The sequence below is a fragment of the Miniopterus schreibersii genome (assembly GCF_964146895.1).
Source record: "Miniopterus schreibersii genome assembly, chromosome: 18".
NCBI lineage: Eukaryota > Metazoa > Chordata > Mammalia > Chiroptera > Miniopteridae > Miniopterus > Miniopterus schreibersii.
In genome coordinates, this window is record NC_138121.1 from 31525496 (window position 1) to 31541316 (window position 15821).

The 15821-nt window shown below is 54.4% G+C and overlaps 4 protein-coding genes across 30 annotated transcripts; 2 read left to right on the forward strand and 2 right to left on the reverse strand.

The window, feature by feature from the left end:
- Window positions 1–55: 55 nt before the first annotated feature.
- On the reverse strand, window positions 56–5284 carry IGFLR1 (IGF like family receptor 1). Of its 22 annotated transcripts, XM_081119554.1 has the most exons (10): window positions 5128–5266; window positions 4945–5007; window positions 4444–4632; window positions 3979–4110; window positions 3770–3870; window positions 2956–3023; window positions 2285–2496; window positions 1440–1612; window positions 845–1136; window positions 56–733 (listed from the first exon to the last, which is right to left on the reverse strand). In XM_081119554.1, exons 7-10 carry the CDS (start codon window positions 2436–2438, stop codon window positions 408–410), a joined length of 945 nt encoding a protein of 314 aa, XP_080975680.1. In that variant the 5' UTR covers window positions 2439–2496; window positions 2956–3023; window positions 3770–3870; window positions 3979–4110; window positions 4444–4632; window positions 4945–5007; window positions 5128–5266; the 3' UTR covers window positions 56–407. The 22 variants fall into 22 exon arrangements, with proteins under 22 accessions (XP_080975680.1, XP_080975691.1, XP_080975692.1 ...); XM_081119565.1 differs by lacking the exon at window positions 2956–3023 and having other exon boundaries at window positions 5128–5284; XM_081119566.1 differs by lacking the exon at window positions 2956–3023 and having other exon boundaries at window positions 4444–4490; window positions 5128–5282.
- A 26-nt stretch (window positions 5285–5310) lies between these two features.
- Window positions 5311–6714, forward strand: PSENEN (presenilin enhancer, gamma-secretase subunit). Of its 2 annotated transcripts, none has more exons than XM_081119567.1 (4): window positions 5311–5469; window positions 5604–5753; window positions 6145–6249; window positions 6432–6714. In XM_081119567.1, exons 1-4 carry the CDS (start codon window positions 5349–5351, stop codon window positions 6569–6571), a joined length of 516 nt encoding a protein of 171 aa, XP_080975693.1. In that variant the 5' UTR covers window positions 5311–5348; the 3' UTR covers window positions 6572–6714. The 2 variants fall into 2 exon arrangements, with proteins under 2 accessions (XP_080975693.1, XP_080975694.1); XM_081119568.1 differs by having other exon boundaries at window positions 5423–5504.
- A 990-nt stretch (window positions 6715–7704) lies between these two features.
- LIN37 (lin-37 DREAM MuvB core complex component) lies at window positions 7705–12761 on the forward strand. 5 transcript variants are annotated; one of them, XM_081119571.1, is made up of 10 exons: window positions 7705–7927; window positions 9522–9626; window positions 10540–10615; window positions 10809–10859; window positions 11187–11216; window positions 11292–11377; window positions 11463–11629; window positions 12253–12393; window positions 12482–12555; window positions 12640–12761. In XM_081119571.1, exons 3-10 carry the CDS (start codon window positions 10548–10550, stop codon window positions 12719–12721), a joined length of 699 nt encoding a protein of 232 aa, XP_080975697.1. In that variant the 5' UTR covers window positions 7705–7927; window positions 9522–9626; window positions 10540–10547; the 3' UTR covers window positions 12722–12761. The 5 variants fall into 5 exon arrangements, with proteins under 5 accessions (XP_080975697.1, XP_080975696.1, XP_080975698.1 ...); XM_081119573.1 differs by having other exon boundaries at window positions 7718–7927; window positions 12311–12393; XM_081119570.1 differs by lacking the exon at window positions 9522–9626.
- Window positions 12762–12810: 49 nt separating this feature from the next.
- HSPB6 (heat shock protein family B (small) member 6) lies at window positions 12811–15568 on the reverse strand. Its single transcript, XM_081118008.1, has 3 exons — window positions 15028–15568; window positions 13973–14095; window positions 12811–13857 (listed from the first exon to the last, which is right to left on the reverse strand). The coding sequence occupies exons 1-3, from the start codon at window positions 15223–15225 to the stop codon at window positions 13687–13689; spliced, it is 492 nt and encodes a 163-aa protein (XP_080974134.1). The 5' UTR covers window positions 15226–15568; the 3' UTR covers window positions 12811–13686.
- Between the last annotated feature and the right edge of the window lie 253 nt (window positions 15569–15821).

Genomic DNA, 15821 nt, shown 5'->3' on the forward strand with positions numbered 1-15821 from the left:
GGCATGTAGGAGCTCTTATTTCTCTGTGCCCCACACCCATTCTGAGCCAAGGAAGCCCATCAGCCCCAACAGGTGGGTGAGAGGCCATTATTTGAATCAGAAGTAAATTATGGGGTCTGTCGAGGCTTCAGAGCAACAGATGTTCTACATATTATAAATTAGAATCCAGCTGGGTGTCTGTGGATGAAGTCTCTTGGGTTGCCCAGAGGCACATGAAGCCAGCTCTCCCATACCTGGTCTTGTGTGGGACAGAATGGGCCCGTTTCGGGGGGTGGGGTCGAGGATGTCTGTTGAGTCTTGGCCCAATTAAGACTATTTCAAGAGGGCTCATAATGAGTCTAGGACACAGCAGGCACTTATTTCAAGGGAACCTTTACTGTAGAGTACTAGGCTGGGTGAGCCCCAGGTCAGGCAAGCTTGGACAGCACCTGCAGGGCATCTGCCCGTCCTAGCTGAGCCAGGTGTGCACCAAGCTGGCCCAGAGAAGCGGAGGGCTCCCTTGCCACCACCATCTCAATCAGGGCACGCAGAGGCGAGTGACTAGGTCGCAGTGAGTAGGCAAAGGTGGACCAGGCAGCAGGCAGTCCATATCTTGCAGCCAGGTGTCGAGTGGTACCACAGGACAGTGGCCCACCTGGTCCAGGCTCAGGGTCCAGCAGCACAATCAGTTCCTCCAGCACCTCCAGTTCATCCAGGAGACGGGACAGGGGCTGTGATGCCAGATTTGGCAGCTCTAGGAGACAGAGGAGTGAGGGGGAGAATTAGGGGCTTCCAGTCCTTCCCCTTGGCATGTCGGGGACTAACCCCCCCAGGAGTGGAAGCAGAGAAACCTTCCATGAGTCACCTGTCTTTGATGTCTCCAGAGGGCCTTGAGAGGTGTTGGAGTCACTGCAAAGCAAGCCAGGATAGGGGTGGTAGGGTCTGCGCCTCTGCAGGGCAAACAGAAGGATGGCTGCTGAGGTCATGAGCAGAACCAACACCAGAGGCAGGGTAAAGGTCAGCAGGGCCTGCCACTGCACGGTGTGCTCAGATGTCGGTGAGGGGATGGAAATTGCTGGTGAGCTGGGCTCCTGGGAGCTTAGGATGCTGGTTGTTTCAGGCTTCAGAAGGCAGGTCTCCTTAGCAGGGGCCGGCCTCTGGGAATAGGGGGTTGGAGTAAAGCAGGAGGCAAACCCTGCTCCTGCCCCCTCTGCCCAAATCTCCCATCCTTATAAGCCCTCCATAGAGCCACATCCCCACCTGATCCAGACCCCCATACTACTATAATCCTAGCTGTCACCCCCAGATACAATGCCCCCACCTCTATCCTCTTCAGTGGGGCTATACCACCACCTTTGACCCAGACTCTGCCCACCCAATCCCAAACCATGCCCTCCACACCCCACCCCACCTCTGGCAGGCTGAACCCTTGCCCAAGCAGCCCGACCCCGGACCAGCACCTCTCTGCAGCGCGGCTGGGTTCTCGCTGGAATGGGGGCCCTGGCTCCTCCGCCACAGAGGCTACATAGCTCTTCGTTGTGGGGGTTGCACTGCCCAGGAGGACACTTTTTGAAGGGGTGCGTTACGTGATCACCAAAGTCATTGAGCCCGCAATTTTCCGAAAACTCATAGTCTAGTTGGAGACAGGGTCTTATAAGTGGCTTCCAAGCCCCACCTCCTCTAAAAGGACCTTTCCCCTTTTGTCCTATCCCAGAACTTCTCATCCCACCCATCAGTGGGAAGTGCTCACCCCTCCATTCTCCCATCCCTACACTAGCCCTGCCAGTCTCTCTCAAAACCTCCTCTGCAGCACCACCGGGCATGGCTCAGCGATAGAGCATCGACCTAGGATCCAGGAGATCCAGGTTCGATTCCTGGTCAGGGCACATGCCCGGATCACGGGCTTGATCCCCAGTCGGGGGTGTGCAGGAGGCAGCTGATCAATGATTCATCACTGATGTTTCTCTCTCCCTTCCTCTCACTGAAATCAATAAAGATATATTAAAAAAAAAAACAAAAAACCCTCTCCATAGGCTCTGTACCCTTCACACCCCATCTGCTTCCACACTCTGCCCATGTTGGGATTGATCTGTATAGCTCACCCCTTCCTCACTGCCTGGATCCCACCTAACAGGCCACAACCCTTCGGTGGCCCTCATGTAACCCTTTTTCACAGGCTCAGCCTCCATACCTGCCTTATCATCACCCCAACTCCGAAGCAGGCCCCCCAAACCTTGCTCCTTCACCAGCTTCCTACCACCCCCTACTCCGCCCAAACATGGATATATACCCTGTCCCTTCTCACCTGGGCATGGGGGTGGCCCAAAGCGCTGCAGGCAGCTTCCACAGCACAGGTTGTCAGGGTTCCAGTACTCGAGCCGGCTGCAGTGCTGGGAGGCTTCCTGAGGCACCACCTGGGCCAGGAACAGCACAGCAGACAGGAGGCGTTGGGGCCCCATCCCAGCAGGCAGCCTGGGGGACCACGACCACAGGGTTTCCGGCCAAGCACCTTTGCCACTTTAACAGGAAACCAGGGAGAAGGAAACAGTGGATGTGGAGGCATAGGACCCCCAGGCTCCTGCAAAAGCCAGGAATCTACCCCAAGCTCCCAGTCCAGCTCCTGGACCATTATCAGAGGCCACAAGGCCTTAAGATTGCTGGAACAAGGGCTCTGAAGCCAGACTGCCTGGATTTCATATCCCATCTCTGCCATGTTCCATCCATATAGTAGGAGAATACCACCTGTCTCATAGGGTTATTGTGGAGAATTAAAACTCTTACTAGAGTCAACTGTAACTGAAAAGTAAAAAATGATTAAAAAAAAAATCCTTACTAGAAATGAAGCTCCTTAGGACAGGACCTGGCATATGGTAAGCTTAAGTATTAGGTATTACTGACTCCCATTTCAGGGAACTGGGGATGGAGGACCCAGCCCTCATCTACTGAAAATTCCCACTCAACTTCGAGCAACCTTACCTTAACTTCTAACCCCAATCTCTTCTGTACTGGGATTCCTCCAATCTGCCACAACCAGGCGTCTTCCCCTTGAAAAGCCTCAGATGGATGTACTGAAGTTTCCAGCACGAAGGCGCCCCCACCCCCAACAGTCCCACTTGGGGGTTTCTAGGGCGTTGGACTCTGAGTCTGATAAAATTTAAGTTCTTCGGCTGTAGTTGTGGCTAGAGCCCCACCTACTTCCCCTTTTCGTCAGATGTGGGGGTGGAAGGAAACTCCAACCCAAGCTACGCTCAAAGCTTAAAATCTGCAATACAGAACTTTATTCAGGGTGGGGTGGTAGACCCCAGAGGCTGTGGAAGATGGCCCTGTGGAGTTGAGGGAGCTTTGAGAAGAGGTCCTGGCCAGGAACACTTCTACCCATTAGGGGTGGAGGGCAAGAGGGCCAGGATCTCAGAATTGGCCATGCTGGTGGTCTAGGGGATGTCGTGGGTTTCTTCCTTGGGAATGGTGCCGGGTATGGGGATAGGAGTGGGGAGAGGTGGGTTAGAGGCATGGGGCAGAGCAGGTGATGAAGTAACTAGAGTTCCTGGGGGTGGTCTAGGATAGGTGCTCAGGGGCCGACCTCAAGATTAGAGATCCAAGCTGGTCTTGGGTTTGGGATTCAGGGTGGTTTGGGGGTTGGGACTTAGATGCTGGTCTTGGAACGGGGCTCAGTGTTAGTCTTAGGATACCAAAGGTTTGAGATACTGTTATTGAGGCAAAGGATCAGGTTCATCTCAGGATATAAGAGCCTTAGGGTATGAGAAGTCTTGGCAGGCTGGTCCTGAGATACCTGCACCTGGGTTCCCACCCACAGAGCGGCCACGGGAGGTTCCGGGAGATGGGTTGCAGGTGCATGAAGTTGCAGAAGCCACCGTGGGTACATTCTCTGGGCTGAGGATAGATGAATGGAGGGGGCCATTATCACTGACAGCCCACCAACACACACACACACAGGAGTCTGGGACTTCAGGTGCCTATCCCGCCCCTTTACTGCCATACCCCATTTCATACTGCAGATAGCATGACTCCTGGATGCCGGTGACAGGAGACAGCTCAGCATGCAGTCTGCCCATTGAACCAGCAGTTACTGAGTTCATCTACTGCCCGATCAGCATCCTCTTCACTCGGAAACTGAGGGGGAAGTCGGTAAGGGTCAGCATTCAGATTCAGAAACCTCAGGGGATTAGTTAGCAGCTCTGAGGCTACACTGGATTTAGTGATGGACCTCAAGCTATGAGGCTTCAGTGGTGACCTTTAGGTATTGAAATGCCTCTACCTCTGGGCTCTAATGGGAGGAAAGCAGGCACCTTGACATAGACATTGCCCACGGGGTGGTCCCCTAAGTTCATCTTTTCAATATCCCCATACTTCTGCAGTTCCATGAACACCTCCTGCGAAGACCAGGAGGTGTTCAGCTGAGTTCCTGGACGACAAAAAACTCAGCCCACCTCTGCCAACCCTCACCTCAAAGTTATCATAATGTTCTTGCACCTCCACGTCGCTCACATGACCTGAGGGGGTAGGGTGGAATCAGAGAGTGGCCTGATGAGGGCTGTCCGGCTTGCCTCCAACAAACGGTCCCTCACAGAGCAATCCCTTTGCAGTTTGGGCGGTGTTCCGAGGACTCCTATGCAGGTTGAGCAGCACTACGGTCTGAATAGAGTTAAGAGGGGCAGGGCCTGAGCAAAGAGGGCAGGGCTATGTACAAAGGAGTTGGGGAAGCCTCTGGAGTGCATCAGCCAGGCTTGTCCCTAAGGAAACCAAGAAGAGGGAAGACCGAGAAGTGAAAGACAACCCAGGGGTGTAGACCGGGGGAGGAACTTGCAAAGGTCCGACTAGGGAAAAGCCGGGCGGCAGGGTGGGGTGGGCCTAAGAAATCCGGAAAAGGCGGGACCTCGTGACGGTAGACAACAGAGGGGAACGGCAGGGAGGCGTTAACCCCTCAGGCGCCGTGCCAAGGCTCACCTGGCTGAAAGTTGGTTTGTTGTGCAGCCGGGAGCAGCGGTCCCCATGCCGGCAGGCCCTGATCTTAAAGTAAAAAGAGCAGTTAACCCTGGAAGAGGTGCAAAGACATAGGTGAACCGAGGGCGGGATACCCCAGAAACACCGTGCCACGCGGCCCAGCAACCCCGATGGGCCCGTTCTCACTTGTCTTTCTCAGTCTCGAATATCGAAGCTAAATATTCAGCCATTTTTGCCCGAATCCTCCAACTCGGTGGGCCCTAAGTCACTTCCGTTGCTTAAGAGCATTGGGAAGCGTAGTTCTTCGCTGCCTTCGGCACGCGCTCAGAAACCCCCCTAGTGCGCTTGCGCGCTGGAGGCCTGCGCCTTATCCGCAAAAATCACCGATCGAAATTCCCTGAAAGCGCATGCGTGCATCGCTGCCTATCAAAAAAGACTACAAACTCCAGAGATACTTGCGGCATCTCACGCAAACTTCCGTAGTTGAAAGCGGCAAAGGCATCCACCCCTCGGAAGTAAACTCCACTGGTGAGATGGGGGACGTTTCACGTACCCCTATAAACGTAAAGAGCGTCTCAACGCAATCAGCTTGCTGGTGTGGGCGGGGGTGCCTTACTTTCAGCAAACGCACCCTTCAATTTATCTCTGTTTTGTCGTAAAAGGGGCGTGTTTCGCGATCCTTGCATCTCACAGTGTGAAGACTTGGGTCTTGCCCCTCAGACCCTCGGGACGACCCGGCCCCAGCGCAACTATGAACTTGGAGCGGGTGTCCAACGAGGAGAAGTTGAACCTGTGCCGGAAGTACTACCTGGGTAAGGGCGTCTCCTAGAGTCCCAGGAGACGAGAGGGGACGGGAATAAGGTCTGGGGTGCTGGATTCTTGGATCTAAGGGATGAAGCGGCTGGGAGCGCTGGCTCTGAGGGAAGGGCCTGGGTCCTGAGGAAGGAGAAGGCTGGGCCTTAAGAGCTTCTTGGTCCCAAGAGAGGAGGGGGAGTTGGGGACTGGACTTCTGGATCCTGAGAAAGTTGGCTGAGGAATCAGATTCCTGGATCCCAGGGAGGAGCTTCAATACCTAAGTCCCTAATAGCAGAGATCTCAATTTGAACTTGGGTGTGGGAGAGGATCTTCCAAATAAGTCCTCTAGGTGGGCGTTGGGGAGAATACTCATTGCCTTATGTCCCAGTTTGGTTTTTTTCTCTTTAGGTGGGTTTGCTTTCCTCCCTTTTCTCTGGCTGGTCAACATCTTCTGGTTCTTCCGAGAGGCCTTCCTTGTCCCGGCATACACAGAGCAGAGCCAAATCAAAGGCTGTGAGTCCAGGGCACTGTTGAAAGGCGGCCACTGGGGAGGGGGGCGATGTGGAGCTTTGGTAGGATGGGATGATGGAAGTTCCAGAATTCCAGGGGTCTGTGGAAGAGAAGAGAAAACTGGTCCGGAGGTGACCAGAGAGCAGGTGGAAGCCAACTTTCCCCACTCCTGTTACCTCTTACAGATGTCTGGCGCTCAGCTGTGGGCTTCCTCTTCTGGGTGATTATACTCACCACCTGGATCACCATATTCCAGATCTACCGGCCCCGTTGGGGCGCTCTTGGGGACTACCTCTCCTTCACCATACCCCTGGGTACCCCATGACAACTTCTTCAGCACAGGCTTGGGACCTGATCAAATTCTCCCAGGATGGACTCCTCTACTCTGAGCCCAATCTCAAGCCCCTAATACTGTTCCTGTCTCCTATATACTGTTGACATCCCCCAATAAATGACCCTAATTCTCTATGTTGACTTCCTGGGATCTTTTGGACATTGAAACAGAAAATGATTATTAATAGTCAGAAACATTCATTGAATGCTTACTTTTTTCCAGGGTTAGTGCTTCACATGTTATGTGCATTTTTTCACTGACTGCTACTCAGAACCCCCTGAAATAGGAACTATTCTGCTTCGGAAACCTATTTTACAGATGGGAAATCTGTAAGAAAGGAATAATGTTTCTATTACTAGGGGCTGCTATCCTGTACTGGTAGTATGTGAGTTTGAAAACATTACTTTCCCATTTGGCCTAAGTATTCTCATCTGCATAGTGGACCACTGTGCTACTGCCTGGAGTTTATCTGGGTCAAGACATACGCGGTAAAATGAAGTTTCCCATTTTCTGAAGGAGATGTCTGCTTTATTAGAGAAAGCTTCCTTAAACCAAACTATTTAAAATTTCAGTGTTTTATTGTTTACCCCATCCTCAAAACGTAAACTCTATTAGGACAAATATTTTTGTTTATTTTGTACACTGCTGGTCCCCAATGCCTGTAAGAGTTACTCGCACACTAATATTTGCTAAGGGAATGAAGTTGTGCCTGAAGAGATTAATAGGTAGCTGGCACCTAGCGAGTGCTCAGTTAGAGGGAACGAAGCCTAACTCCAGACTTGTCTTCCAATTCGGAGCAAGAGGTACTTCCACAGTTAAATAAGTACCGTTAATACCTAAGTGGGTTTTATTCAGAGCTACAAGTTCCGTGAGTCCTCGCGATGCGCGGATCCTGTGTCTCCCACCGTGCCTCGCGCGGCGCAGGCGCTGTTACTCCGGCTGAGTCTCCTGAGAACTACACCTCCCAGAAAGCGTTCCGGGATGTCGTTGGTTTGTTTCCGGAAACGGGTCCTCAGCAAGGTGGGGCTTAGAGCTAAGAGCAGATGGCGGTAGCTGTCAATTGGTCAGGGTTTAAGATCGACGGTTGCACTGACTAATGGGGATAAGCGACTGCCGGTGGGGGCGGAGCACCAGAGGGGAACTAGAGGTGGTGGCTGCGGCGGCAGTCCCGGTCCGATGCTGCTCAGGGCGGAAAACCTCGGGCACACGAAGCTTGTCTTTAGACCAATCTCCGTCTGCCTCCGGCCTAGACTTGTGACCCTAGGCCCTTTTGGGCTCCTCTGACCCAGCTAGCCAGACCCCAGACCCGAACCATGTTCCCGGTGAAGGTGAAAGTGGAGAAATCAGGTGAGGACTCCGAGATCAGGGGCCCGTAGAGGAGCACGGGACTGATCAGGGTATGGGAGTCCCGATAGACAGGGTTGTTGCGACTCGACTTCTCCTTGCAGCGCTTCTGACTATCGCAGTGTCGGGCATCGAGCGATTTCTGCCACCTGCATACCTTTCCGGTCTTTGCTCAAGATAGCTTTGAGATTGAATGGTGGTGGCTTGGGCAGTGTGGTGCGGTAAGACATGGGATTCCAAGCCCAGTGACTCTGAGAAGGACTCTTTTCTTGGCTGTACCTCAGTTTTTACATTGCCAGCGGTGGTTATGAGTCAAGCATTGTACTCAGTGCCTGAAGTACAAGGAAGTTTTTACTCCTCGCAGTCACTGTATCCCAAGAATCCTAGAAATCGGAAATGTGGTAGATGGGGAAACAGAAGCTGAGAGAGAGGAAGTCATTTTGGTTTGGGGCTGAGCTCATGGGAACCCAGGACTGGCATGTTAGGGCGGTGGGAGAGGCACAGGATACAGGCAAAATATAATAAAATGGTGTAGGATGTTAGGTGGTATAAGTGGTAATAAAATGAAGCAGGAGAGAAAACGTGAGATCTGCAGTGAGGCAAGGTGAGGGAGAGAGCCATGAGAATATGTGAGTGAACAGCAAGTGAGACAAAGGAAATAGCTTTGAAAAAGCCCTGAGGTGGAAGCCTTGTCTGGCCTGTTCCAGGACCAGCCAGGAGGCCAGTGTGGCTGGAACAGAGTGAGTGAGGTAGAGAGTGTGAGGAGATAGAGGCAAAGAGGGGAGGGGAGAGGAACAGATCTTGTGGGCCCTGGTTAGAACTTTGGCTTTTGCTCTGAGGGAAATGGGAAGCCAAGGGAGGGTTTTGAACTGAGGCGTGAGTTAATAAAGATGCCTCTCAAATGGAAAAAAAAAAATTGTGGGTGGAAAAGTATAGGGGTCCTGACCACGATGATGGTGTGGGTAGGTCGGTCATGGAGGCTTGTGAACACTAGGCTGAAGAGCTCAGGCTCTGTCCTGGGGATGCTGTGGAGTCATGAAGGGTTCTAAGGGCAGGATCAGGATCAGGGTTGGTTTTAGGAAGATTTCACTGGCCACCTTGTGGAGGGTGGATCAGAAGGGGAGACTGAGGTTAGGAGCCCAGGGGAAGAAGGAAGGAAAAGGACCAGGGTGGGGAGGGGAGGGTTGGGATAGGTGGGAGAAAAACTCAGGAGGCTAGGTGGACAGGGGTTGATGGGTTGGAAAGGAGGAGGGAGGGGGTGTCCATGTTGAGTCCCAGGAAGGGACTGGGGGACAGTGGGGCTACCCTGAGATGGGGGCAGGAAAGAGGGTAAGTTTAGAGAAACACTGAGGCCAGTGTGGGACCCAGTAGGAGGAAGGAGCTTGTGCAGCATCCAGGAGGAGGTGTCCAGGAGTCCATGGGATCCCAAGGTCTGAGGTTCAGGAGAGAAGTGGAGGCTAGGGAAAGAGATGTGGGCATGATCCATACCTTGGCTCCTGAACAAGGCTTTTTGCTAGAATCCCAGCTGCTCCCACCCCCCTACCCTGTCTCTCCTCTGAGCGATGTCAGGAATCCCTGCATCTTCTGGTCTCCTCAGGAAGTCCCAGGGCTGGTCAAAGCATATCCCCAAGTGTCCTTCCAGGCTCTGAGCACTGAGCCAGAGCACCTACTAGTTGGAAGAGGAGAGCAAACACCTCCCAGGGTGAGAGGAGAATATTTATAACATCATTAACTCCTTAAGTTCTGTGATGATGGGAGGCAAATACATAGGCTGCAGGGCATGTGACAGTGGGCAGACTACTGAAGCAGTGAGCAAGAGCTCTGGGTTCCTGAGCTGTCCCACCTAAGACAAGTCACCTTACCTCATTGGTCAGGAAAGTGGGCCCAGATTTTATTTCCCGTGGGGGGGGGGAGCCAAAAATGGGTATTTGGGGTGAAGTCTCCCAATTAAATGTTGTGAGCTGATTCAGATTTAATTTGGATTTAAAGTAACACCACTGCCTTATCCAAACGAAGCATATCTGGGGCCTAGATTCTGCACCCAGTTGGAGTCCCTGCCTTTTAATTTCAGCTGTGGAGCCAGCTGGCCTGGGTGCAAGTCCTTAGCCCTGAAATTTCCTAGCTGTGTGACTTTGGGCAACTACCTAACATCTCTGTGCCTCAGTTTCATGATCTATAAAATGGCGATAAAAATCATATGTACCTACCAGTGTTATTGTGAGAATTCAGTGGGTTAATATGTGTGATATGCTCGGAACAATGCTTGGCACATAATAAGCACTGTGTGCATGTTACTTATTATTGCATTTTGCTAAGAGATTCACATACAACATAGGTTTATTTAAATATCAGAGCAGTCCTAGCAAATAGGTGTCATTTGGAGACCCATTTTTCAAGATGAGGAAACGGGCTCAGTGAGGTAAGGTGACTTGCGTTAGGTGGAACAGCCCAGGAACCCAGAGCTCTTGCTCATTGCTTCAGTAGTCTGCCCACTGCACTCTTAGCATGCCTGGGCCTGGCCATAGGATTGGCTGTGCATGCCGTTCCACAGCCCAGTTGGCTGCCCACCTGCTTGGGCCTGGGAACTGACTCCTGCTTGGTACCCTCTTCCCCAGAGTTGGAGATGGCCAAGGCCCGGAACCAACTGGATGCTGTTCTGCAGTGTTTACTGGAGAAGAGTCACATGGACAGGTTGGGACCTGGACCGGCATGGGGTCAGAGAGGGTTGGGGACCCTGGCAGGTTGGGCCCTCTGGTCCTGGGTAGATCTGGGTGGGACCCCAGAACCTTGCTTAGGGAGGAAGGAGCCCAATGGAGAGGCCACTCATTGCCTTCCCACTTTGGGCCCTTGGAACCCTAAGCCCACAGTTCTCTTCTGCTACCAGGGAGCGTCTGGATGAGGAAGCCAGGAAGACTCCCTCAGACACCCACAGCAAGTAAGTTTTGTTGGTGGAATCCGTATCTGAGGGCTTGTAGTGAATGGCTTCACTCACCCAAGCACTGACCGCTCTGCCCTGTACTTCCTCCACCACAGTTTTAACCACTCTATGTGTATGAAACCCTGGGGCAGCAGAAACTTAGGTCCCCTCATGGTTGGCAAATAGAGCCCCAGGGGTGTGGGTGGGACACAAAGCCTACAGGGTTAGTGGGGTCCATGTGAGCATTTCAGGCTTGATCTCAGTAGCCCTATGGTGTCCTTTGGGGAGTTTTGAGCAAGCACTTGTTCCAGGGTCAGCCTGCTGATACCCTGTCTCTCCCCACAGGGATTGCTCCATTGTGGCCACCGGCAAACGGTAAGGTGGCAGGGGTTTCAGCCAGGTGACGAGAGGTCCCCAGCTCTGGTCCTGATGTTCTCCCAACCCACACAGGCCATCAGCCCGCTTCCCACACCAGCGGAGGAAGAAGAGGAGGGAGATGGATGATGGGCTGGCTGAAGGAGGGCCACAGCGATCTAGTGAGTAGGTGGTAGCCCTAGAGGGCGGTCAGCGATAGGGGGCTATGTAAGCATGTTCACATACCTCCCGCTCCCACCACCCTAGACACGTATGTGATTAAGCTGTTTGACCGGAGTGTGGACTTGGCTCAGTTCAGTGAGAACACACCGCTGTACCCAATCTGCCGTGCCTGGATGCGCAACAGCCCCACAGTGCGTGAGCGCGAACGCTCACCCAGCTCACCGCTGCCCCCACTGCCTGAGGATGAGGAGGTGGGATGGGTGGTAGGCCCCTGCCCAACAACCAGGGAGGGAGTGGGTAGATGGTCACACGGTATTCTCCTTGTAGGATAGACAGGCACAGATTTGTGTGTCCCTTAAATGTCTCCTGGATCCAGTGAGGCACACAGATATGAACCCTTAGACTGAGAGTATAGATAGAGCTCACCAGAGCAGACAGACATGGTTAACTGTTCTGGGAGAAAAAGGGACAGAATTCACCTGGGCAGATATGTGTGACCTCTAAGATCGGGATCCCCAAGAGCTGGGGGGCTGGAGAGGGGTCTTTAGAGTAAACAGGTGTAGCCACCTGATCTAAGGGAGCAGATGGGGATGTCCTGGGCTATGCAAGCATAGATGGGAGTCTGTGGTGTGGCTGGGCAGGGGTGGATGGGGATCCCTGGGCTGGACATGAGAAGACAGGGATCCCTGGGGCAGACAAACCTGACCCCCAAGCTGGGTAAGGTCCCCATCCTTCAGACGTGACTCCTAAGTACAGGACCCTGGTGAGACCCTTATGTTTGTTGTCACTGGGACAGGCAGGAGGGATAAAATGCATACCCCTGGCCCTGGGCTCTGACTCTTTGGGGCCTGGTATGGGGCTCTTGTGTCCCCAGGGTTCAGAAGTCACCAACAGCAAGAGTCGTGACGTGTACAAGTTGCCTCCTCCCACAGCCCCTGGGTCACCAGGAGATGCCTGCAGATCCCGAATTCCATCCCCACTGCAGCCCGAGACACAGAGTACCCCTGATGATGAGGTGGGTCTGCAAGGCTTGCCTGGGGCTATGGGACATATGTTGTGGGGCTTGGGCATGGCCACCCAGCCTAATTTGTCTGTCCACACAGCCCTCTGAGCCTGAGCCCTCACCCTCCACACTCATCTACCGCAACATGCAGCGCTGGAAACGCATCCGCCAGAGGTGAGCATCCCCAGCCTGCTTGTTCCTCTGTGGCTTCTGCCCCAATTGCTGAGTCCTCCCTCTGGTTCCCCTCTCCCACTGCAGGTGGAAGGAGGCATCTCATCGGAACCAGCTTCGTTACTCAGAAAGCATGAAGATCCTACGGGAGATGTATGAGCGACAGTGATGTTCCCCTGACCCCACCCCAATAAACATTTCCCCTCTTCTCGCTGTCCTCTGATTGCTCCAGCCCATCCTTCCCAGCCCAGACATAAAGCAGTTGGCACAGCTCTAGCATATTTATTGGGGGAGTGAGTAGATGGGGCAGTAGGGAATTCGCAGAGAAAGAAAGATTGTGGGGAATCAAAGAAAGTGGCTGCTGGGCTGGGTGTTGGAAAAATAAGAGGAGGCGTGTGGAAGGTGGATTGCCTGTGTTTAGAGACTTAGGGGTCAAGACTGGGGTGTCTTTGGTAAAGTTAGAGATGGCGGTTAGGACATTGTAGAGTCTGGGGAGATGGGCAGGGTATCTACATTTTGAGGTTGAGGGTCCTGGTTGGCCTAGAATAGGTTTCCAAGGGTGAAGGTCAGAAAAGAGATTCAGGAGTCTGAAGGTGACTGGCTGAGGTTTCAAGTCAGAAGATGGGGGTGGGGGGCAAGGAATGGAGTGTCTGGTTGGAATGAGGGGAAGACCAGGCCTGGATGGTCTGGTGTTGGAAGTCTACAGTCTGGGACTTTGGGAGTGGGGGGACTGTGCTTGACTGGCCTAGGGTGGGGACAGGGCTGTCTATATCATAAAGTGGTGTCAGAGTGGAGATGTTTTCATAGACGAGTGAGAAGGAAACGGAGTTTTGAGTGGGTTTATATGCCATGAAAGGGGTTAGTGAGGATGGGAGACTAGGCTGAGGGGTTGTGCTTGTAGGGTCTGGAAGCTAGGAAGGTGGTGTTGGGGTTTGAAAACAAGGGGTTGTGAGAGGAGGTCAGTGGGAAGGCCTAGGTTACCAGGGCTGAGTCTAGCTTGGGTCTGCGCTGGATCCCAGATTGGGTGTGTGGGGGTAGTCTTGGCGAGCTCGGGATATCTGGTTGGGCGGAGTCAGGTCGGCTTTAAAAGAGGTGGCTTGAGGTGGATCCCAGGGTTCAGGCGTACCCAGACCCCTATTTGGCAGCAGCGGGTGTCTGCGGCAGTGGGGCCTGGGCCGGCACTGGTGCGGCCTGGATGGACAGAACGCCCTCAGGGGACAACGCTGACGTCACGGCAGCAGGGTCCACTCCAGGCGGCAAACGATAGCGGCGGTGGAACTCTCGAGCCACATATCCGTGCTCATCCTGGAAGCAGAGAGGCTTGAATGTCCAGCCCTTCCCTATTGCTACCCCCCTCCTTTAGGCCAGCAGGTCCTGTCCCGGGTTCTGGCTCTGCCCCGGCCAGTAGCAGCGGGCTCACCGGGCGCTCCTCATGGCGAGCGTGCACCTCCACGTGTTCACCAACCACCTTGACGGCGATTTCCTCCGGCGAGAAGTGCTTGACATCCAGCAGCACCGAGAAATGCCCGGGGTCGGTGGGCACCTGCGCACAGCCCCATTGTCATGGAGCGGGGCAGGGCTCCCAGGACCCAAGCAAGGCCTCTCCCCTGTAGGTTCTAGTGCAGCTTACCCTGGCCTCCGAAACTGGGGAGCCCCCTTTCCTACTCGTAGCTGTGGATGGCCTCATCCTGATCCCAAATAACTAGTCTCATCATCCTCTTACCCAGAGGAATGAGGCACCCTTTACCTGCCAGGTCAGGGACCTCCGCCCTCACAAAGTGAGTGCCACCCCCAGTGTCAAGGACACCATAGTCGTGGACACTGACTCAAGTCCTTTTATCTTAGAGCCCCTGAGGCCCTTACTGCCACACACGCTCCGCCCCCCCCTCCAGAAAATGACAAGATGCTTCTCCCAACGCCAGAGTCGTAACCTCCCACTCGAGTCACGGGACCACAGCAGTTACTAGTACTCCTCCCCCACTTCTCAGAGTGGCCAGCCGCCTCCCCCTTTCTCAAGTCATAAGACCCTCCCCTCTGCCTCTCCAGGATACATGGGGTCACCCCATACAGTCTCCAAACTCTCATCCCCAAGAACAAAACATTTCCTCCCCGCAGGAGTCACTGGGAGCCCCTACGCCCGCCCTTCAAAATGACTGGGCTCCCATTCCCGGCTCCCCCCCTCCAGATTCCCTGGGTTACTAGCCTCCTTCAAAGTCACCAAAACTCCCCCCTCAGAGTGACCACCTCACCCTATCAGTCCCTTTAGAACTGAGGCCCTCCTCAGACCGACGGGGACCTCCGACCCCTCTAATCTGGCCTCTAAGATTCCGTACTCGGGGAACTCCGGAAGCCCCTCTGAGTGGCCGGACTTTTCATCCCTCCTAAAGCCAAGGGCATTCCCTCACCGCCCTCCGGGTGACCACGACCCCAAGCCTTGGAAGTGGTCGGGTTAGAGCCCCTCCCCAGGCCTGGCACCTGGGCGGCAGGCAGCGCCACACTGGGGGCGCGCAGGTAGTAGGGCGCCAGCGCCGCGGGGCAGAGCGCAGCGAGCTCCGCCTCCAGCAGTCCCTCGCCGAAGCGCTGGTCGAAGAGGCGCCCGGGCGCCGAAAACCCGGGCAGCGGGGCCGAGGCGCGGCGCAGCCAAGACGGCTGCACGGGCACGGGGATCTCCATCCTACTCCTGCTCCGCTCTAGCTCTGCGGTGCTCCCGCGTGCGCCGCCGCTGCTTTATAGCATGCCGGGTGTCCGCCCCTCAGCGGGCCGCCCGGGGACACTCGGACCGCGGCCAGCCCAGCCACTAACAGAGCCTTATTTAGAAAGCCAACAATGACTTGGCCATTTATTAAGCTCCTGCTGGATGCCAGAGAGGTATCAAGATTCTCCTATTTCCCAAAGGGGAAACTAAGGCTGAGGAGGCGGAGCCTTGCCGGAATGGGGAGTACCGCGCGGCATTTGGGACCCAGGGCCGGAGAAACCCTCTGCAGAGCTCCCAGTCCCTTTACTCCACCCCCGCCCCGCAGGCAGCTCTGGAGATGACGCAGATGGCAGTCTTAAGAGCAGAATCCTGGGTACAGGGAATGCGGTGGACCAGCCAAACTGTCAGGAGGACAGAGGACAGACCCTATTTCCAGCCCCACCCCCGGCAAGCCGGGCCTAATTCTGTGCCTCTGACTCAGCCTCGGATGCGCGGGGTAGCGGGGTCTGCCAGGTGAGCAGCGGCCAGAGGACGTGGACAAGAAGAGTCCAGGCTGACCCCCCGGGGGCCGCGC